Source organism: Anomalospiza imberbis, unplaced genomic scaffold (assembly GCF_031753505.1).
Source record: "Anomalospiza imberbis isolate Cuckoo-Finch-1a 21T00152 unplaced genomic scaffold, ASM3175350v1 scaffold_78, whole genome shotgun sequence".
In the NCBI taxonomy this organism is placed as follows: domain Eukaryota; kingdom Metazoa; phylum Chordata; class Aves; order Passeriformes; family Viduidae; genus Anomalospiza; species Anomalospiza imberbis.
The window spans coordinates 106217-120952 of record NW_027100397.1 but is presented as its reverse complement, the minus strand read 5'-3'; the positions used below and the strand labels follow the sequence as shown (position 1 = coordinate 120952).

The 14736-nt window shown below is 52.8% G+C and overlaps 2 protein-coding genes across 2 annotated transcripts in view; both read left to right on the top strand.

Moving 5' to 3' along the window:
- LOC137467750 (class II histocompatibility antigen, B-L beta chain-like) overlaps window positions 1-14736 on the top strand; it is a 34764-nt gene that overhangs the window by 17294 nt on the left and 2734 nt on the right.
- On the top strand, window positions 102-13747 carry LOC137467746 (serine/threonine-protein kinase PAK 3-like). Its single transcript, XM_068179178.1, has 14 exons — window positions 102-164; window positions 502-607; window positions 2963-3511; window positions 3699-3762; window positions 4594-4642; window positions 5309-5418; window positions 6173-6290; window positions 6684-6783; window positions 7208-7404; window positions 7822-7959; window positions 12814-12959; window positions 12991-13007; window positions 13039-13104; window positions 13641-13747. Exons 1-14 carry the CDS (start codon window positions 102-104, stop codon window positions 13745-13747), a joined length of 1830 nt encoding a protein of 609 aa, XP_068035279.1.

Below are 14736 nucleotides of genomic sequence, written 5' to 3'. Positions count from 1 at the left end.
ACCTTCCCCCCACCCAACCAGGATCACCCAGAACGGGGTCACCGGGGCTCTGCCCAACGGGGCTCACTGGGGATCATCCAACGTGGATCCTCCCATGGGGGATGGAGCTGGAGCAGCGCACGAAGCTCTTCCTGCACTCGGGGCACTCACAGGGCCTCTCCCTGGTGTGGAAGTGCTGGTGAGGGACGATCTCTGAATTCCACCTGAAGCTCTTCTGACATTCCAAGCACTCATAGGGCCATTCCCCAGTGTGGATCCTGTGGTGCTCGGTGAGGTCAGAGGTCCCACTGAAGCTCTCCCCACACTCCCCACACCCACAGGGCCTCTCCCCAGTGTGGGTGTTCTGGTGTTCCATCAGGGTGGAGCTCCAGCTGAAAACCTTGCCCACATTCCAAGCACTTGTGGGGCTTCTCCCTGCCATGAGGCTTCTCCACCAGCTCCGAGCTCCAGACGGATCTCCGGCCACGTTCCTGGCTCAGGGGGGCTCTTTCCTCCCCACAGCTCCCTGGGCTGGGTTTGCAGCCCCTCCTCCTGCAGGATCTCCGGGGCTTTTCCTCCTCCTCCATCCAGCCACACCCTGGGAATGACAAATCCTGCTTTGGGGAAAAAACAAGAGGAGAGCACCTTGGAGTAGAGGCTCCTCACTGCCCAAGTCCATCCCTAGAACTCAGCAGGAGTCTTGTGTCCATGGAAATCTCCACTATATCAAGGTTCAGCCCAAAACAACTCTCCCAGGACTTCCCGATCTCTGATCTCTCCACTTTTGGCGTTCCAGAGGTTTGCTTTCCTTGGGATGATGGGGGTCCAATGGCTCCAGGGGCTCCCCCTTCTCCGGCCTCCTGGTTAGGGATGATCCAGGGGGTTTTGGGGATCCATGGGGTCCCTTCTGCCCTGATGCTCTACTTTGAGGTCCCAGGGGTCCCAGGGGTCCCTCCTCTCCAGGCTCCCCCCCTTTCCAGCCAGCCGGGGTTCCCCCAGCTCCAGGATCACACCTCTCTGCTCCCCCCACTCCGGGGGTCCCAGGGGTTCCTCTCCTCTGCTGCCCCGGGGGTCCCCTGGACCAATGTCCTCCCCCTGGTGACCCTGGGCAGTGGCCACGTGGACTCCCAAAGATCCCCCCAAGGGGCTCAGCTCTGGGGTCCTGCAAGATCCAAACGCACACACACACACACACACACAGAGAAAAAACCCTCCCAGGGTTTATTTGGGCCTCCCAGACAATATCTGGGGCTCAATTCCACAGTCTGCAAGCTCCAAACACGCCCCAATAAAAAAACCTTCTCAGGGACCCCCCTGACAGTTTTGGGACGAGCTCCCCCTCCCCTCCCACCTGCAGGATGAGCTGGGGGCGATGGTCCCGGGGCCAAGGGTACTGTGGTCACAGAGCTCACTGGAACCTCCTATTTCTCCTCATTTTCCTGCTCCTGCTCCTCCTCTTCCTGCTCCTCCTTTTCCACTCTCCCTCCTCCTCCTCCTTCCTCATCCCACCTCCTGCCCAGTTCCTGCCTTCTCTATATTTAGAGTGGAGAACCTTGCTTGTTTTTAGAACGAGAACAAAGATCCCAGATGGAACACGGCTTGCTGGTTTTAGCCAGAAGTGTTAGTGACTAAAGGTCATGTTTCCTCTGCTTTGGTGCCGTCCTTGTTCCTCCTCAGTGTTCAGGCTGGGCTATGGGGTGTCCTTGTTTGCTGCATTTTCAGAGCTCCTCCTGGATCCTTTGGGCAACAGGCTGTGCCCTGGGAGGGCTCTTTGTGCTCCTTTGTGACACAGGAGAACCTTGCAGGCGGTTTCTGCGTGAGCTGCTGCTGTGATGTCACAGGAGCACTGCCACGTCCCCGAGGTGTTCCCGTTGCTGTGGCACACGGAGGCCTCAGTGTCCAGAGTGGCTCTGGGCACTGCTCGTTGCTGGAGGATCCTCCTGCCCGAGGCATTCTCAGCAGCCAGCCCAGCCCTGACGGGTGTCCTTCTGTGCTTGCAGGGCTACAGTCTGCAGACGTGTGCAGCGCAGCCAAAATGATCCAGCACGTGGCTGCTGCAGTTTGCACGCTGTACTCTGTGGCGTATGCGGGGTATTTTTTAACCCACTTGGCACGTAAGTCGAGGTTTTCCCTCGGTGCTGTGGCTCTGGGCTTGCTGTGTGCTTGCTGTTCTTCCTCTGGGCCTGAGCTGACTTTGTAACCAAATTGCCATGAAGACACCATTGCTTTGGGAGAGCTCCTGGCAGCAGCTGCAGCTGGAAAAGGGGGTGTCTGCAGCCAGCGGGGCGTGCACAGCATTTGCAATGAGCCCTGGGGGGTTCTGTTCCCTCAAGCGTGGAGTCTGTGGCAGCAGAGCCTGGAACTGCCTGTCCAGCCAAGAGCTGACCCAGCCCAGTATTTTGTGCTGTTCTCTTGCTGTGTGAAGGGACTGTGGCTCCTGGAGGGACGCTGTGAAAGCAAAATGCTCTCTCGGGGTTGCCTTGCTCCGGGGCATTTCCCACCACAGGCAGTTTTTTTCCTGACAGCATCTGGTTCATGTTCCCTCTCCCATTGCAGGCCACCTCATGAGTGGATCCCGAGCAGCTCCTCCTTCGGTGAGTGGGAAAGGAACCTTTGGTGTTTGGAATTGTGCAGCAAGCTGTGAGCTCGGCATGTGGCAGCCGAGTGCCAGCCTGGGAGGCTGAAGGAAAGTTCCTGCCAGTGTCCTTGCAGCAGCAAAGGGATCCCTGGGAGTTTTCTCCTTTTATGTTGAAGAGCTTTTGAAGAGCTGCAGGTCTGGTTTTGCAGGCAGAGCATTGCTTGCTGGCTCTAGCCATGGTGGAATATCGAATTCCCAAGAATAAGGGGCAATGTCGACTTTAGCCCATTGTTAGTTTGAACAGCTCCGAACCCAATTTCTGCTTAGTGCAGCTGGATGTGCAGCTGAGGGTAAATAAGGTGATAACTGAGGCAGAACTTCCCGTCCCTCACGCTGCCGTCTGTCCACAGGGCACAAAAGCAGCACCAGCACCTCCTCCGGCTCCCTCTGCTTCCAAAGAGGAGGCCAAAGCGGAGGAAGGCAGCAGTGAGCTTCCCGCTGTTCCGGGGGACGATGGTGAACGTCCCTCAGTGCCGGGAGATGAAAGTGAACTTCCCGCTGCTCTGGGAGACGAGGGCGAACATCCCGCGCTGTGGGAACACAACGGCGAGGCTCCCGCGGTGTGGGACAAGGACAGTGGACATCTCCCGGCGTGGGAGGAGGGCAGAGAACATCTTGTGGCTTGGGAAGAGGAGGGTGAACTTCTCCCAGCATGGGAAGCGGACAGTGAACGTCCCCTGGCTTGGAGAGATGATGGCGAACCTGCAGCGTTTTGGGAAGAGGACGGAGAAGCTCCCTGTGCTTGGGAAGAGGACACTGAACCTCCCTCGGCTGTGGGATCCTGGGCTGAACATTCTGACAGCAGCACAGCCCTGCAGCCAGAGGGGAGAGGGGAGTGGTGCCTGATGCAGCTGAGTACGTCTGCTGTGTTCCTGTGTGCCAGAGCAGGGTGCTGTGTGTGTGTCTCGGCATCAGCTGCACCCAGTGCTGCTCTGCAGCTGAATGTGCCAGGGTCATTTCTTGTCCTTCCCCAGCTGAGACCAAGGGGCTGACGGCCCCAGGGAGGGGGGCTGCATTCTGGCTCTGCTGCAAGGCGGGGTCTCACTCTGCGAGGGAGCGTCTTCCACGTGGTTTCTTTCAGGGAACACCGTGAGCCTGGCGGAGCCTGCCGAGAAATACCTGGAAGTGGAGCAGATTGGCCAAGGGTAAGTGCACGGCAGTTACTTCTGCACAAGCAGGCCCAGGTGTTGTGCTGGTGCAGGATCAAGTGAGAAGTCAGGAGAGCTCCAAACACCTCCAGACACTGGGGCGCCATCCTGCTGTCCCTCAGTCCTGATCAGAATTGATACCTGTGCTCAGAAGGCACCGTCAAAGGCCCCTGAGGCTGGCAGTGTCCTGCCTGCAGCAAGGAGCAGGACCTGGAAGATCTTCTGTCCCTGGAATTGGATTGCCTAAAAGAGCCACTCACCATCTGGTGACTGTCAGAAAACAGTTCTCAAGGAGATTTCTTTCAAATATTTTGCTTCAAAAAATATCCTCGGGTCAGGATTAACAACCTAATGGTTTAGAAACAGAAACCAGAGCTGAACTAATAAGTGCTCTATTCTAGCACAGGTAGTAGAGCCCATACATTCAGTAACAGACACAGAGCTGATGCACTCTGGGGGAAAATGCATCACCTGCCTGATGGCAGGGCCCTTGTGGATCCTGCAGGTCTTAGGCAGGAAATGGAAAAGGATGGAATGCATTCTTTTCCAGTTCTTTAGACACCCGTTGCTCACTTCAGGTTTTGAACTAAAGCAGTGCAGCATGGACATTTGGGATTTGCTCCAGCCCAATTCCTTGGTGTTGGGTCTCAGTTTTCTCTGGCACACCTTGCATGGCAGAGGGCTGGTGGCTGCTGCGCTGTTGTTGGAAGGGTCGATGCCCCCAGGTGTTTGTGAACGCTGCAGGCAGCAGAGATCTCCTGTCTGGGCTGGCTTTCACTGCCAGGGCCTAAAGCGCTGCTTCTTTCTTCTCTGCTGTTTTGTCTCCAGGGCTTTTGGAACCGTTTCTAAAGGACTCGACAGGGCCACTGGAGGAGAGGTCAGTGTCAACACGCCCAGCACGTCTGGCAGCTCTCCAGGGCTCTCCCCTCTGCTGGGAGCTGTGGCTGCAGCTTTGGGGGCCAGCAGAGCTTTCCTGCACAGGCTGTTCCTCTGCAGGCAGAGCCGTGTCAGCCTGCAGAGCACAGCTGGGACAGACTTGGTCCTTCTGAAGTGCCCAAAGGAATGCAAGGAGGGCAATGGATGTGTGTGTTTGCTTTGTTGTGCAACCCCAACCAGAGCAGTTGCATCTGAAATCATGACCAAATCCCATAGAACTGCTAAAGGGTTCCCAGCTGTTTTGCTCTGTTTGCACAGAACCAGAATTACCCCCTGCTTGCAAAATGTGTTTGAACAATAATGAGAGTGTTGAGGCCATTTGAGAAGACTGTAGGTGCAGAGAATGTGGTTAGAGCTTGGAGGCTGACAGCTGAGGGGCCATTTCTGCAGGGCTTGCAAGGCCAAATGTCTCTGGCCATGTGTCCTGTAAGCAGCCCCCAGCGAGCAGAGCAATGGGCTGTGGGAATGGCACTTGCTGAGCTCTGGTGTCCCATCCCAAGGCAGTTGGGCACAGCCCGGCTCCGTCGCCCCAAAAAGACTCGCTCAGTGTTTGCTGCGGCCTCCTGCCACAGACTCCTCCAGTTAAAGGTCTGCAATGTCCCTTCAGGTGGCCATAAAGAAAATGAGTCTCAGAGGGCAGAACAGGGAACGAGCTGTGAACGAGCTCCTGCTCCTGCAGGACAAGAAGAACCCCAACATTGTCAGCTTCTTGGACAGGTGAGTGCTTCAGGCCTTATCCCGTGCCCGGGCCCTGCCTTAACCTTTCCTGGCATCCGTAGTCTGTAGCCTGATTTGAAAATGCCTGACCCAGCAGATTCTTCCCAAAACAGCAGCCTGGCAGTTCGCTCCCTCCATGTGCTTTTGTTGCTTTGGCTTGGTTTTTCCTTCAAGCTGACCCTGTTTTCTGTGTCTTACAACAAGTGCTGGTCAACCACAGCAGAAATTATTTCCCTTGGCTTCTTCTTCCCAGCCCTTTCCCATTGCTGCAGATGCCAGGAAGACCAGGTTCTTGTTCCCAGAAATGCCTCGTTTGCCCATTTGTCACTGGCCTTGCCTGTTTCTGAAGGGACTTCCTGAATGGTTTTCTGACCCCTTCTGTCCCAAGTGCTGCCCGGCCTCCTCCCCTGGATAACCCTGGGAGCTGTGTTGCCTTGTTCTGCAGGGAAGGGTGGAACTGCTGAGTTCAGAAGCTGAACCAGCTGGGGGCCAGTGTTGTGGTTCCACATTGATCTGGGCCTTTGCTAAACTGCATTTTTCACCTGCTTGCCATCTCAGGCTTCTCCTTTCTCACAGGGGTCTCCTCCTTTAGACTGTGCAGATCCCAAGGGCTGTGCAGCCTGGCAGGAATGTCTCTCCATCGGATTCTGTCCTCATTGACAAGTGACCTGGCAACAAAACTCCACTCCAGGCTTTTCCATGGGGGAATTGAGCACTGCACATTGGTCTCCATGCCACTGCTTTCCTCTTTCAGCTTCCTTGTGGATGGAGATCTCTGGCTGGTGATGGAATACATGGATGGAGGAACTTTGCAGGACGTTGTCAGACAGACACGCATGGCTGAAGGAGAGATGGCAGCTGTCAGTCGGGAGGTGAGGGATCCTGCCTGTGACTGCCATGCCTTGGACACGATGGTCCTTCCCAGCAGGGTGTGAGAGCAGGAGTGGCTCCATGCTCAGGGCTTTGTTTCTCTGTTGTTTTTATGAGCTGGAGAAGAAAGAGCCCCTGCAGTGAACGGCCTGCCAGCAGCACTGCACTTCTACTCTGTTCTTGTTCTCTTTCCTGCTGTTGTGGCACTCTCTGTCTGTTTTGGATTTGATGTGCTGTTCTCAGCTTTGCCTTGAACCGTTTGCCTGGAGCTTGTCTGCACTGCACTCCTGGCCTGTCAGAGCAAAGTCGCTGCTGGCAGAATTCTAAACTGTCCTTTCTTGTGTGATATATTCCGGCCATTGGTTTTTACCCTCGTGTTTCTTGTTCTCTCTCAGTGTCTGCAGGGCCTGCATTTCCTCCATTCGAACCGGGTGATCCACAGAGATCTGAAGAGCTCCAACATCCTTCTGGGCATGGACGGCTCTGTCAAGCTGGGTGGGTGTTCCTGGCCAGGCACGGCGCTCCCGGGGTGCGGCTGTGGGGCTGCTTCCCAGTGACGGCCAGAGCCCCACAAGGGCTGCTGGGGGCACTGCCCGGCCCCTGCTGCCAGCTGAGAGCGGCTGCCCCTGCAGAGAGCTCAGGAGAGGAGCAGGCTGTCAGGGGTGCCTTTGCTCTGGCAATGGTCCTCCCAGAGGGGACAGGAGTTGGAATCTAAAGCTCCAAGGGAATCAGTAAAAGCAACTGCACGAAAGCTGAGGATTTCTTTAAGGGTCCAGTTCAGTTCCATCTTTCCTTGGCTGCAGCCTTGACAATTTTTCCAGCTGACTTCACTGCTGCATTCTCAGACTGAGAGCGGGGAGTCTTTGTGCTTGGTTTCCTCATTCCAGCTGCCTTTGACAGTGTTTGTTTCTGTCCTCAGCTGATTTTGGCCTCAGCGCTCAGCTCAGCCCTGAGCAGGACCAGCGCAGCTCCATGGTGGGCACTGCTCACTGGATGGCCCCAGAAGTTGTCACCAGTTCTCCTTACGGCCCCAAGGTGGACATCTGGTCCTTCGGCATTGTGACCATCGAGATGGTGGAAGGAGAACCTCCTTACTTCAAGGAAACGAGGGCCATGGTAAGAGGCCAATTCTCCCGTGGTTGCAGAGGCCTGTGAGCACAGGGTGACCCTGCACTGGGAGCAGCAGCTGGAGGTTTCTGCACATGGGGAAGGGAATTCCCAGAGGACTGGAGCCTCAACACAGACACATATTCTGCAGTCTCCAGACACAATTTGCTTTGGGATTTACGTTGTTGCAATTCTTCTGGCTGTGAGGATGACCTGAAAATGTGAAGCAAGTGCACCAGCTCTTTACAATGGCTGTGGCAGCAGCAGGGTTTGGGTTTTTTGGTTGGCATAGAAAAATGAGCTGTGAGCAGCATCTCTGCCAGGGAGGAAAGTGCCCCTGGAGCTGGGGCTGGGAAGCCGGGGTCGATGTGAGCACTTGTGGGTGGGAAGGAAGCTGGCAGAGCGCTGAGTTTGCTTTTCCTGCAGGCTCGCGCTCTGATCCGGCAGAACGGGACCCCGCAGCTGCAGGAGCCCAGGCGCCTGTCGGCTCTGCTGCGGGACTTCCTCGAGTGCAGCCTGGAGCCGGACGAGGAGCGGCGCTGGTCTGCCCAGGAGCTGCTGCAGGTGAATGCCAAGCGGCTGCAGGGGAAGCAGCAGCGCCGGGGAGGGGTTTTCTTGTGGGGCCCCCTCCGATGGTCTCCGGTCTCACTGCTTTCCACACGCAAAGCAAGCAGAATCCTCGCCTGGTTTGGCTTGGCAGGGGCCTTTCGAGGTCATCTGCACCTGGGGCCCCACAGCGAGCAGGGCCATCTTCAAGCAGCTCAGGTGGCTCAGAGCCCTGCCTGACCTGAGCTTGGATGTTCCCAGGGAGGAGGCACCTCCCACATCTCTGGGCACCTTCTGTCAGTGCTTCCCCACTCTCCTGCTAAAAAAATTCTGCCTCAGATCTCATCTGAGCCTGCTTCCCCCTCCTGAGTTTCAGACCATTTCCCTTTGTCCTGTTGCAACAGAGCCTGTGAGGAAGTTGACTCTGGAAAGTAACGGTTCATTTCTTTCTTTTTTCTCCTTTGGGCAGCACCCATTTTTATCATCAGCCAAGCCTCTCTCCAGCCTGACCCCTCTGATCACTGCAGCAAAGCAACTGAGGCAGCAGCGGAGGAGATGAAGCACTGGAGGACAGATTTTAGTTACAGTAGTTAGTTAGGACAACTAGTTAGTTGTGGTAGTTAGCAGTGCTAGTTGGTTTAGGTAGTTATGACAGCCTGTTTATTATGGTTCTTATGACAGCCTATTTGTTATGGCAGTTTTTTGAATAAAAACTCTCTTAAACCTCAACTCCCTTGACGTGTCCCTTCCTTCTCCCTGTGTGACTCAGCTGCCCGGAGCAATGTGAGGGGAGAGCGGGCCCAGCCTCGCCCAGCGCTGAGCCCCAGCAGGGCCCTGGCAGAGCCCAGAGCAGCCTCGGCATCTGCAGAGTCAGCCTGGAAGGAGGCGCTTGGAGCCTTCTTGGCTGCACCCGACTCTGGGTTACAAACTGTGGGTGGTGGAAAATGCCACCGGCTCTGCAAGAGGGCAGAAGGGGCCCGGGGAAGGCCCAAGTGCTCCATGCAAGGGAAAAACCTGCCCTGGGTTTGTTATAAAGAACTATGTAGTTGGTGGCTTTTGCTATTTTGTCTTGACTTCTGCAACTTATTCCTAATCACAACATGAAAGATGAGCTGATTTTGATGTAGGACAGTTTGTAATCACTTTTAACTGCTTTTGCTGTCGTACAATTTGTCAGCTTTTTGTGGCCAGTGCCCTGGCCCCTCTGTTGCTCAAATCCTCAGAACATCATTCATGGATGATATTTTAGTTTGTGGACAGTGTGAAAAACATACATTATAGTTTTGGCTTTTGCAAAGTATTGAAGTGGATGCTACATGTTGTGCAATAGAATGTTGACTTTTGCAGAAGTAGCTGCAGTTGTGAAATAATAACTAATGCTTTTATTTTTGTAACTAACTGATAAGAATAACTCAGAGATATTTGTGAAACAGCTAATGTTGATTTAAAGTACTTGTGGAAGTAGCTAAAACCGTCTGCATGGCCAGATAACATTTAAGGAACGGGTGTGATGAGGACCCCTGCCGCTGACCCTTCAACTGTCAATAACTGTCACCTGCTGATGTGGAAACCCAGGGCACTGGGAATATTTCTCTGTCTGCTCTGGGGTGTCCTGATCCCCAGGGGAGCACTGGCTTTGACCCTCATTCATGGAGAAAACTTCCAAAGCCTCACAGTAAACTAGAAACCACAAAAGTGTGAAAGAGATTGTAGAGATTGTAGAGAGTAGTGGAGTATGTCACATGGGTGAGACATTTAGGTTTTAGGATTTTTAGTATGTTATAGATGGGTTCAAGATGGAGGATATAGGGTGTTGTCTTGAGTTCCCTTCTTCTTTCTTCTTCTTCCTTTTTCTCCTTGGGTTAGCTGGTATCTTGTAATTGGGTAGAAAAATGTGCATTGCGGGTCTTTGGGGGTCAGTTATTGGGTTAGAAAGGTGTTCTGGTTTGAAAAGGAAAGCCAGTGAGAGACTTCAAGTCAGAAATACAATTTTTTAGGAAAAGAAAGAAAAAAACCCTAAATACATGCAATAATACAAAAGGAAAGAAAACAACCGCTGACAGAGTCAGAATACAACCTGACACTCTGGTGGTGGTGGGAGTCCAGACTGGAATGGCCTCAGTCTTCCCAAAGTGGCCGATGTGGTTCTGTCAGGTCTTGTAGAAGGGTGTAATCTTCCTCTGAAGGTGCACTGGAGAAACCCCAGCTGTTCCCAGTGGTAAACTGCCCAGATTATATTCAGTCAGGAAATGCTTGTCTCCTCCCTCTGGGCAGAGCATCCCACAATGGGATGATGTAATTTCAACAGTCATGCAGTGACATTGAATGGGCCATTAACAACAAATATCCTCCCGGGGTGGGGGGAAAGATAAGAAGATAAGAGATAAGGAGCAGGTAGAAAAGGTAAGAAGAAACTTCTCACAGATGGGAAATTAATAACATCTTGCATTTCAACCTGGGACAAAAGGAAAATAATTTAGGTGTCACTGCCGCCGTGCCTACCCTGAAGCTCCCTGGCTTTGCCTGCCCCACCGAGGCACAGTCAGCTGCGGGGGACATGCCCCTGTTTCTCGAGAAGATTCGGGGAGTGGCTAAGACAGAGCGCTTCTCTGTCTGCCTTGTAAGGAGGAGAGGCAGTGTCTGAGGAGATAATGAGGGAGTCGACTCAAGGCCGGGAAAAAGTCTCAAGTTTAATCCAAGCTCTGAGGAGCTACGAATGCCATTGTCCCGACAGCCGAAAACGCTCTCGAGGCTCTCACAATTGTCTTAAGTACCAGGATGGTAACCAGGGGGAAGGGACGCCCACCACCGAATGGGGGGATCTGGGGGAGTGGAAGGCGGAGGGACAGACAGACACACAAACCAATGGGGGAAGTTTAAGGGAGCGACCCCTGCCCCTCGTCCACTCACTCTGCCCAAGGAGGAAGATTCTGGGAGAGCGGGATGGGGAACCAAGTGATGCACAGGGTGCCAGGGAGGGGACATGGGAATGACTGAGCATTTTCAGGGAGATTGGCATTGAGGGAAAGGCGGGAAAGCTCGGGGTGAAACCATTGGGAGAAAATGGGGGTGAAGGGGCAAACCATTACAGAACAGTTACAGGGGTATAAAAAGACAAAACAACATGTCACATCTTAATTGGGTAGCGTAGTTTTTGATTAGACTCAAAATGCCTTATAACAAGAGATTGTTGGCTATTTTTATGCTGTTTTTCCTGCTCGCAGAGTCTGGTGCAGACAGTGTGCTGAAGTTTTGATAAGGTAACAATAAACAGAAGCTGAAGACCAAAAAAGTCCAATGCGTCTCTCCTTCCTGACACAGAACTGCTCCAGGAGGGTCTCCCCTGCTAGGGGAGCCCCCAGGGAGTTGCCCAACTTGGGGCCTGCAGACTCACAGCTGAAATCAGGGATCAGGGGGCTGTTGTGAGGAAGTGACACAAAACCCTCAGAACAACAATCCACAATTCCTGCACGTACTCTAGAAAGGCGGCTTGGGGCTCAAACCAACTTCAAGAGTTCCTGGAACAAGTAAACAAGTTCAAAGAAATGTTTGAATATGTATAATCGTTATCAATATGTTTTTGAACAATACAACAGAAAAAGTAGATTAGAAGAGTTGCTATTGTTAACCAGTGTGCCTCTGGCCATCGCCAAGCACCAAGAGCTGTTATTGATTTGTCTCTAATTATGCCTTCTTAAAGTTTTAAAAATTCTAAAGCATGAGGCTCATTTCTCACCATACCCAAGGTACTCACCCCTTGCTTTCTTGCAAGCCATTGCCAATCCTCAATTTCATCTGGGTGGAGGAGAATGACGCTGCAATGAAAACAAGGAAAAGGAAAATGCACTGGTGTGGAGGCCCAGGAGCCTACCATCAGAATCTCAGTCCCTCAGCTGTGGAGGACTGGTCCCAAACAAGAATAGATTTCAAGGTTATGGGCAGAAGCTTGCTTCTCCCATAGATCTTTGCAGGCACATGCTGATTTCTGTAAAGTTATGTTACCCCATTGGCCCGTTGGCCTAATTACCCTAGTTCAACCCCTGTCACCTATTTTGGTTAGTCCCTAGAATGTTCTCCTCTCTCTGTCCCTCCACTGGCCCAAGTAGACTGCATTTCTCTGCCTCTGTTTCCCTATTAGCTGACACAACCCTTAACCCCTCCTTTGCACCATTTTCCCCCATATCCATTGGACCCTGACCCTCAGCTCCACCCTCACTACCCCATATAAAAAGCCCCTGTGCCCTCAGCTTGCAGCCTGTCTTTGTCCCTGGTCCCTGTTCAGCTCTGTGCCCTGTTCCTGTTCCAATAAACCAGTTTGCTGGAGATCCTACAAAGACCCATCCTGCCTACTTTGTCAGCTTTATAAAGTCGCCGTGAGCTTCGGGCTCATCAGTGCCGGACGCTCCAAGGGCCTTGGTAGCGCGAGGATGCTACAGACTGGGACAGCCAGGCAGGTGAGGAGGAAGTCACTGCCCCTTTGCCCCTCTCTCCTGCTCCATCTCCCAGCCCAGCATCGCCCCTGGCTGCAGGACAACCTCGCTGCTGACACCGTCCTGCCAGGGATGGATTGTGGGGATCTCCTTCCCCTTCCCTCTGGCCCGGACACAAATCCCATCTTCTTCTCTGCCCTGCTTCCTCTCCTCATTCTCTCCTTCATCCATCTACGTCTTTTCCCATCTCCTTCCTCCCTCGTTCCTTCTTCTTCCTTCCTGTCCTTTTCCTTTTCCTTTTCCTTTTCCTTTTCATTTCCATTTGATTTTCCTTTTCCTTTTCCTTTTCTTTTTCCTTTTCCCTGTCCCTAACTCTCCTTGTCCTATCTGCTCCAGGCACTGATCTGTGGACAGAGACCAGGAGAACAAATCCCTGACACAGAACCTCGTGGAAGAGGCCATTTGGAACAGCTCCACGGTGCAGGAATGCAACGGGGAGGAAAAGCCCCAGAGGTCCCACATGAGGAGGGGCTGCAAACCCAGCCCGGGGAGCTGTGAGGAGGTAAAACTCTCCCTGTGCCGGGAAGGGTGTGGGGAATGTGAGAAGAGCTTCAGGCAGAGCTCAGCCTATTCCTGGTGCCTCCTAAAACGGCGGTGCTGGATTCAGAGATCCATAGGGCTGCAGAGATTCCCCTGCAGATCCATGGGGATGCAGAGGTCTCCCTGCATATCCATGGGTGTAATATATAATTTAAAATAAATTCGTGCTCAGGACTAAAAAAAATACAGTATCTTGTAAAAATAGAATCAAGTGACAGGAAAAACAATATATACAAGATGAATTCCTGTCTCAAAGGATGGTTACTCTGAAGGATTATTCCATCTAGAAGATAGGCATTGAACTGATAAGATGAATATTCATAGCCAGAACAAGATATTCGAGAGGATTGCCATCTAACGAGACTTCAGCAGAGTATTCCGGGAAAAACTCTGCACAAGAAAAGAACATGCATTAATATGTGGAAAGGGGCAAGACCAATGAGAGGGAACAGGAAGACCCCTCAGGAATCCTACTACGTCTGAAAGCAATAAAAATAAAACCCTGTGGAATCAGTACCTTGTGAACTGCCAGAGGTACGGGGCTGTATAGCCTGAAACCAGCTCCGATCGCCTGGCTCGGCGCTGTTTTACTTGTGGCTTGTCCAATTTTTATTTGACTTGATTTAATAAATTCCTCTAATTATTAAATTGACTGATTCATTGATAACAATGGGGATGCAGAGATCCCCCTGCAGATCCATGGGGATGCAGAGATCCCCCTGCAGCCCCTGGAGGAGCCAGGCTGGAGCACGGGGATGCCTGAGAGGAGGCTGTGACCCCGTGGACAGAGGGGCCCCCGCTGGAGCAGCCTGTCCTGGAAGCACTGACCCCGTGGCACAGTGACCCACGCTGCAGCACTTGGAGGGGGGCTGTGCCCCAGGGGATGGACTCCGGTTGGAGAAGTTCCTGGAGAAGTCTCCGGTGGGAGGGACCGCAGGCTGCAGCAGGGGAACGACTCCTGTCCCTGGGCAGAGGGAGAAGCCACGGGGGATGAACTGAGCACGGCCCCATTCCCTGTCTCCTGCACTGCCGGGGGAGGAGGTGCAGCTGGAAGGAGGGAGGCGTGGGGAAAGCTGCATTCAAGGCTCTTCATTGACTTCTCATTATCCTGTTCTTGTCAGAACCCAGAATGTCCCTTGGACACTCTTGGATGTTCCGGGCCCAGGTCAGAAGCATTTGAGACACTGATATGCAACTGGAAACCCCTGTGGCTTTGAATCTGACCCATGGAACAATTTACCAATCTTGCAGGAAGAACAAGAAATCACACAAGTTTAGATATTATTGTAGAAGTAGTCACAAAGTGAAAGGAAGAACTTCTGACTGCTGTACAGGGGGGTTTAGGCCTTGTACAGAGGGGTCTGAGTTTTGTACATGGGGGTCAGAAGTTCTAAGATGAAGGGACTTGGGCGTGCCCTGTCCTCCTTCTTTCTCCTTCCTTACCTCCATGTTCATGGTGATGTTGGCACTCACAGATTGGTTTAGAGTAGAAAGTCACCATTCAATATAGGTGATAGGCATTGGGGTAAAACCATAAACATTCAACACGTCATGGATGATATAAAAGATGGCACCAGCCCCCTGGGAGTCAGTGTGTGCCTTTGTCTGACCTGCTGAACGGACCGCAGCAGTTCAGGAAGAAAATCTTTTAGATAACATACAATAAACTACCTTGAGACCGGATGAATGAAGACTACTGAGTCTTTCTTTGTAGGCACGGGTGGGAGGAGAGACTTTTCCATCTTTCAGGGCCACCCCAATCTGG

Excerpts from the sequence above, each read along its gene's own strand:
- LOC137467746 (XM_068179178.1), top strand. The coding sequence starts at position 102 with ATGGAGCTGGAGCAGCGCACGAAGCTCTTCCTGCACTCGGGGCACTCA. Across the intron at positions 165-501 it reads ACTCACAGGGCCTCTCCCTG|CTCCCTGGGCTGGGTTTGCA; the intron begins GTGTGGAAGTGC and ends TCCTCCCCACAG. Across the intron at positions 608-2,962 it reads CAAATCCTGCTTTGGGGAAA|CACAGGGCACAAAAGCAGCA; the intron begins AAACAAGAGGAG and ends CTGCCGTCTGTC.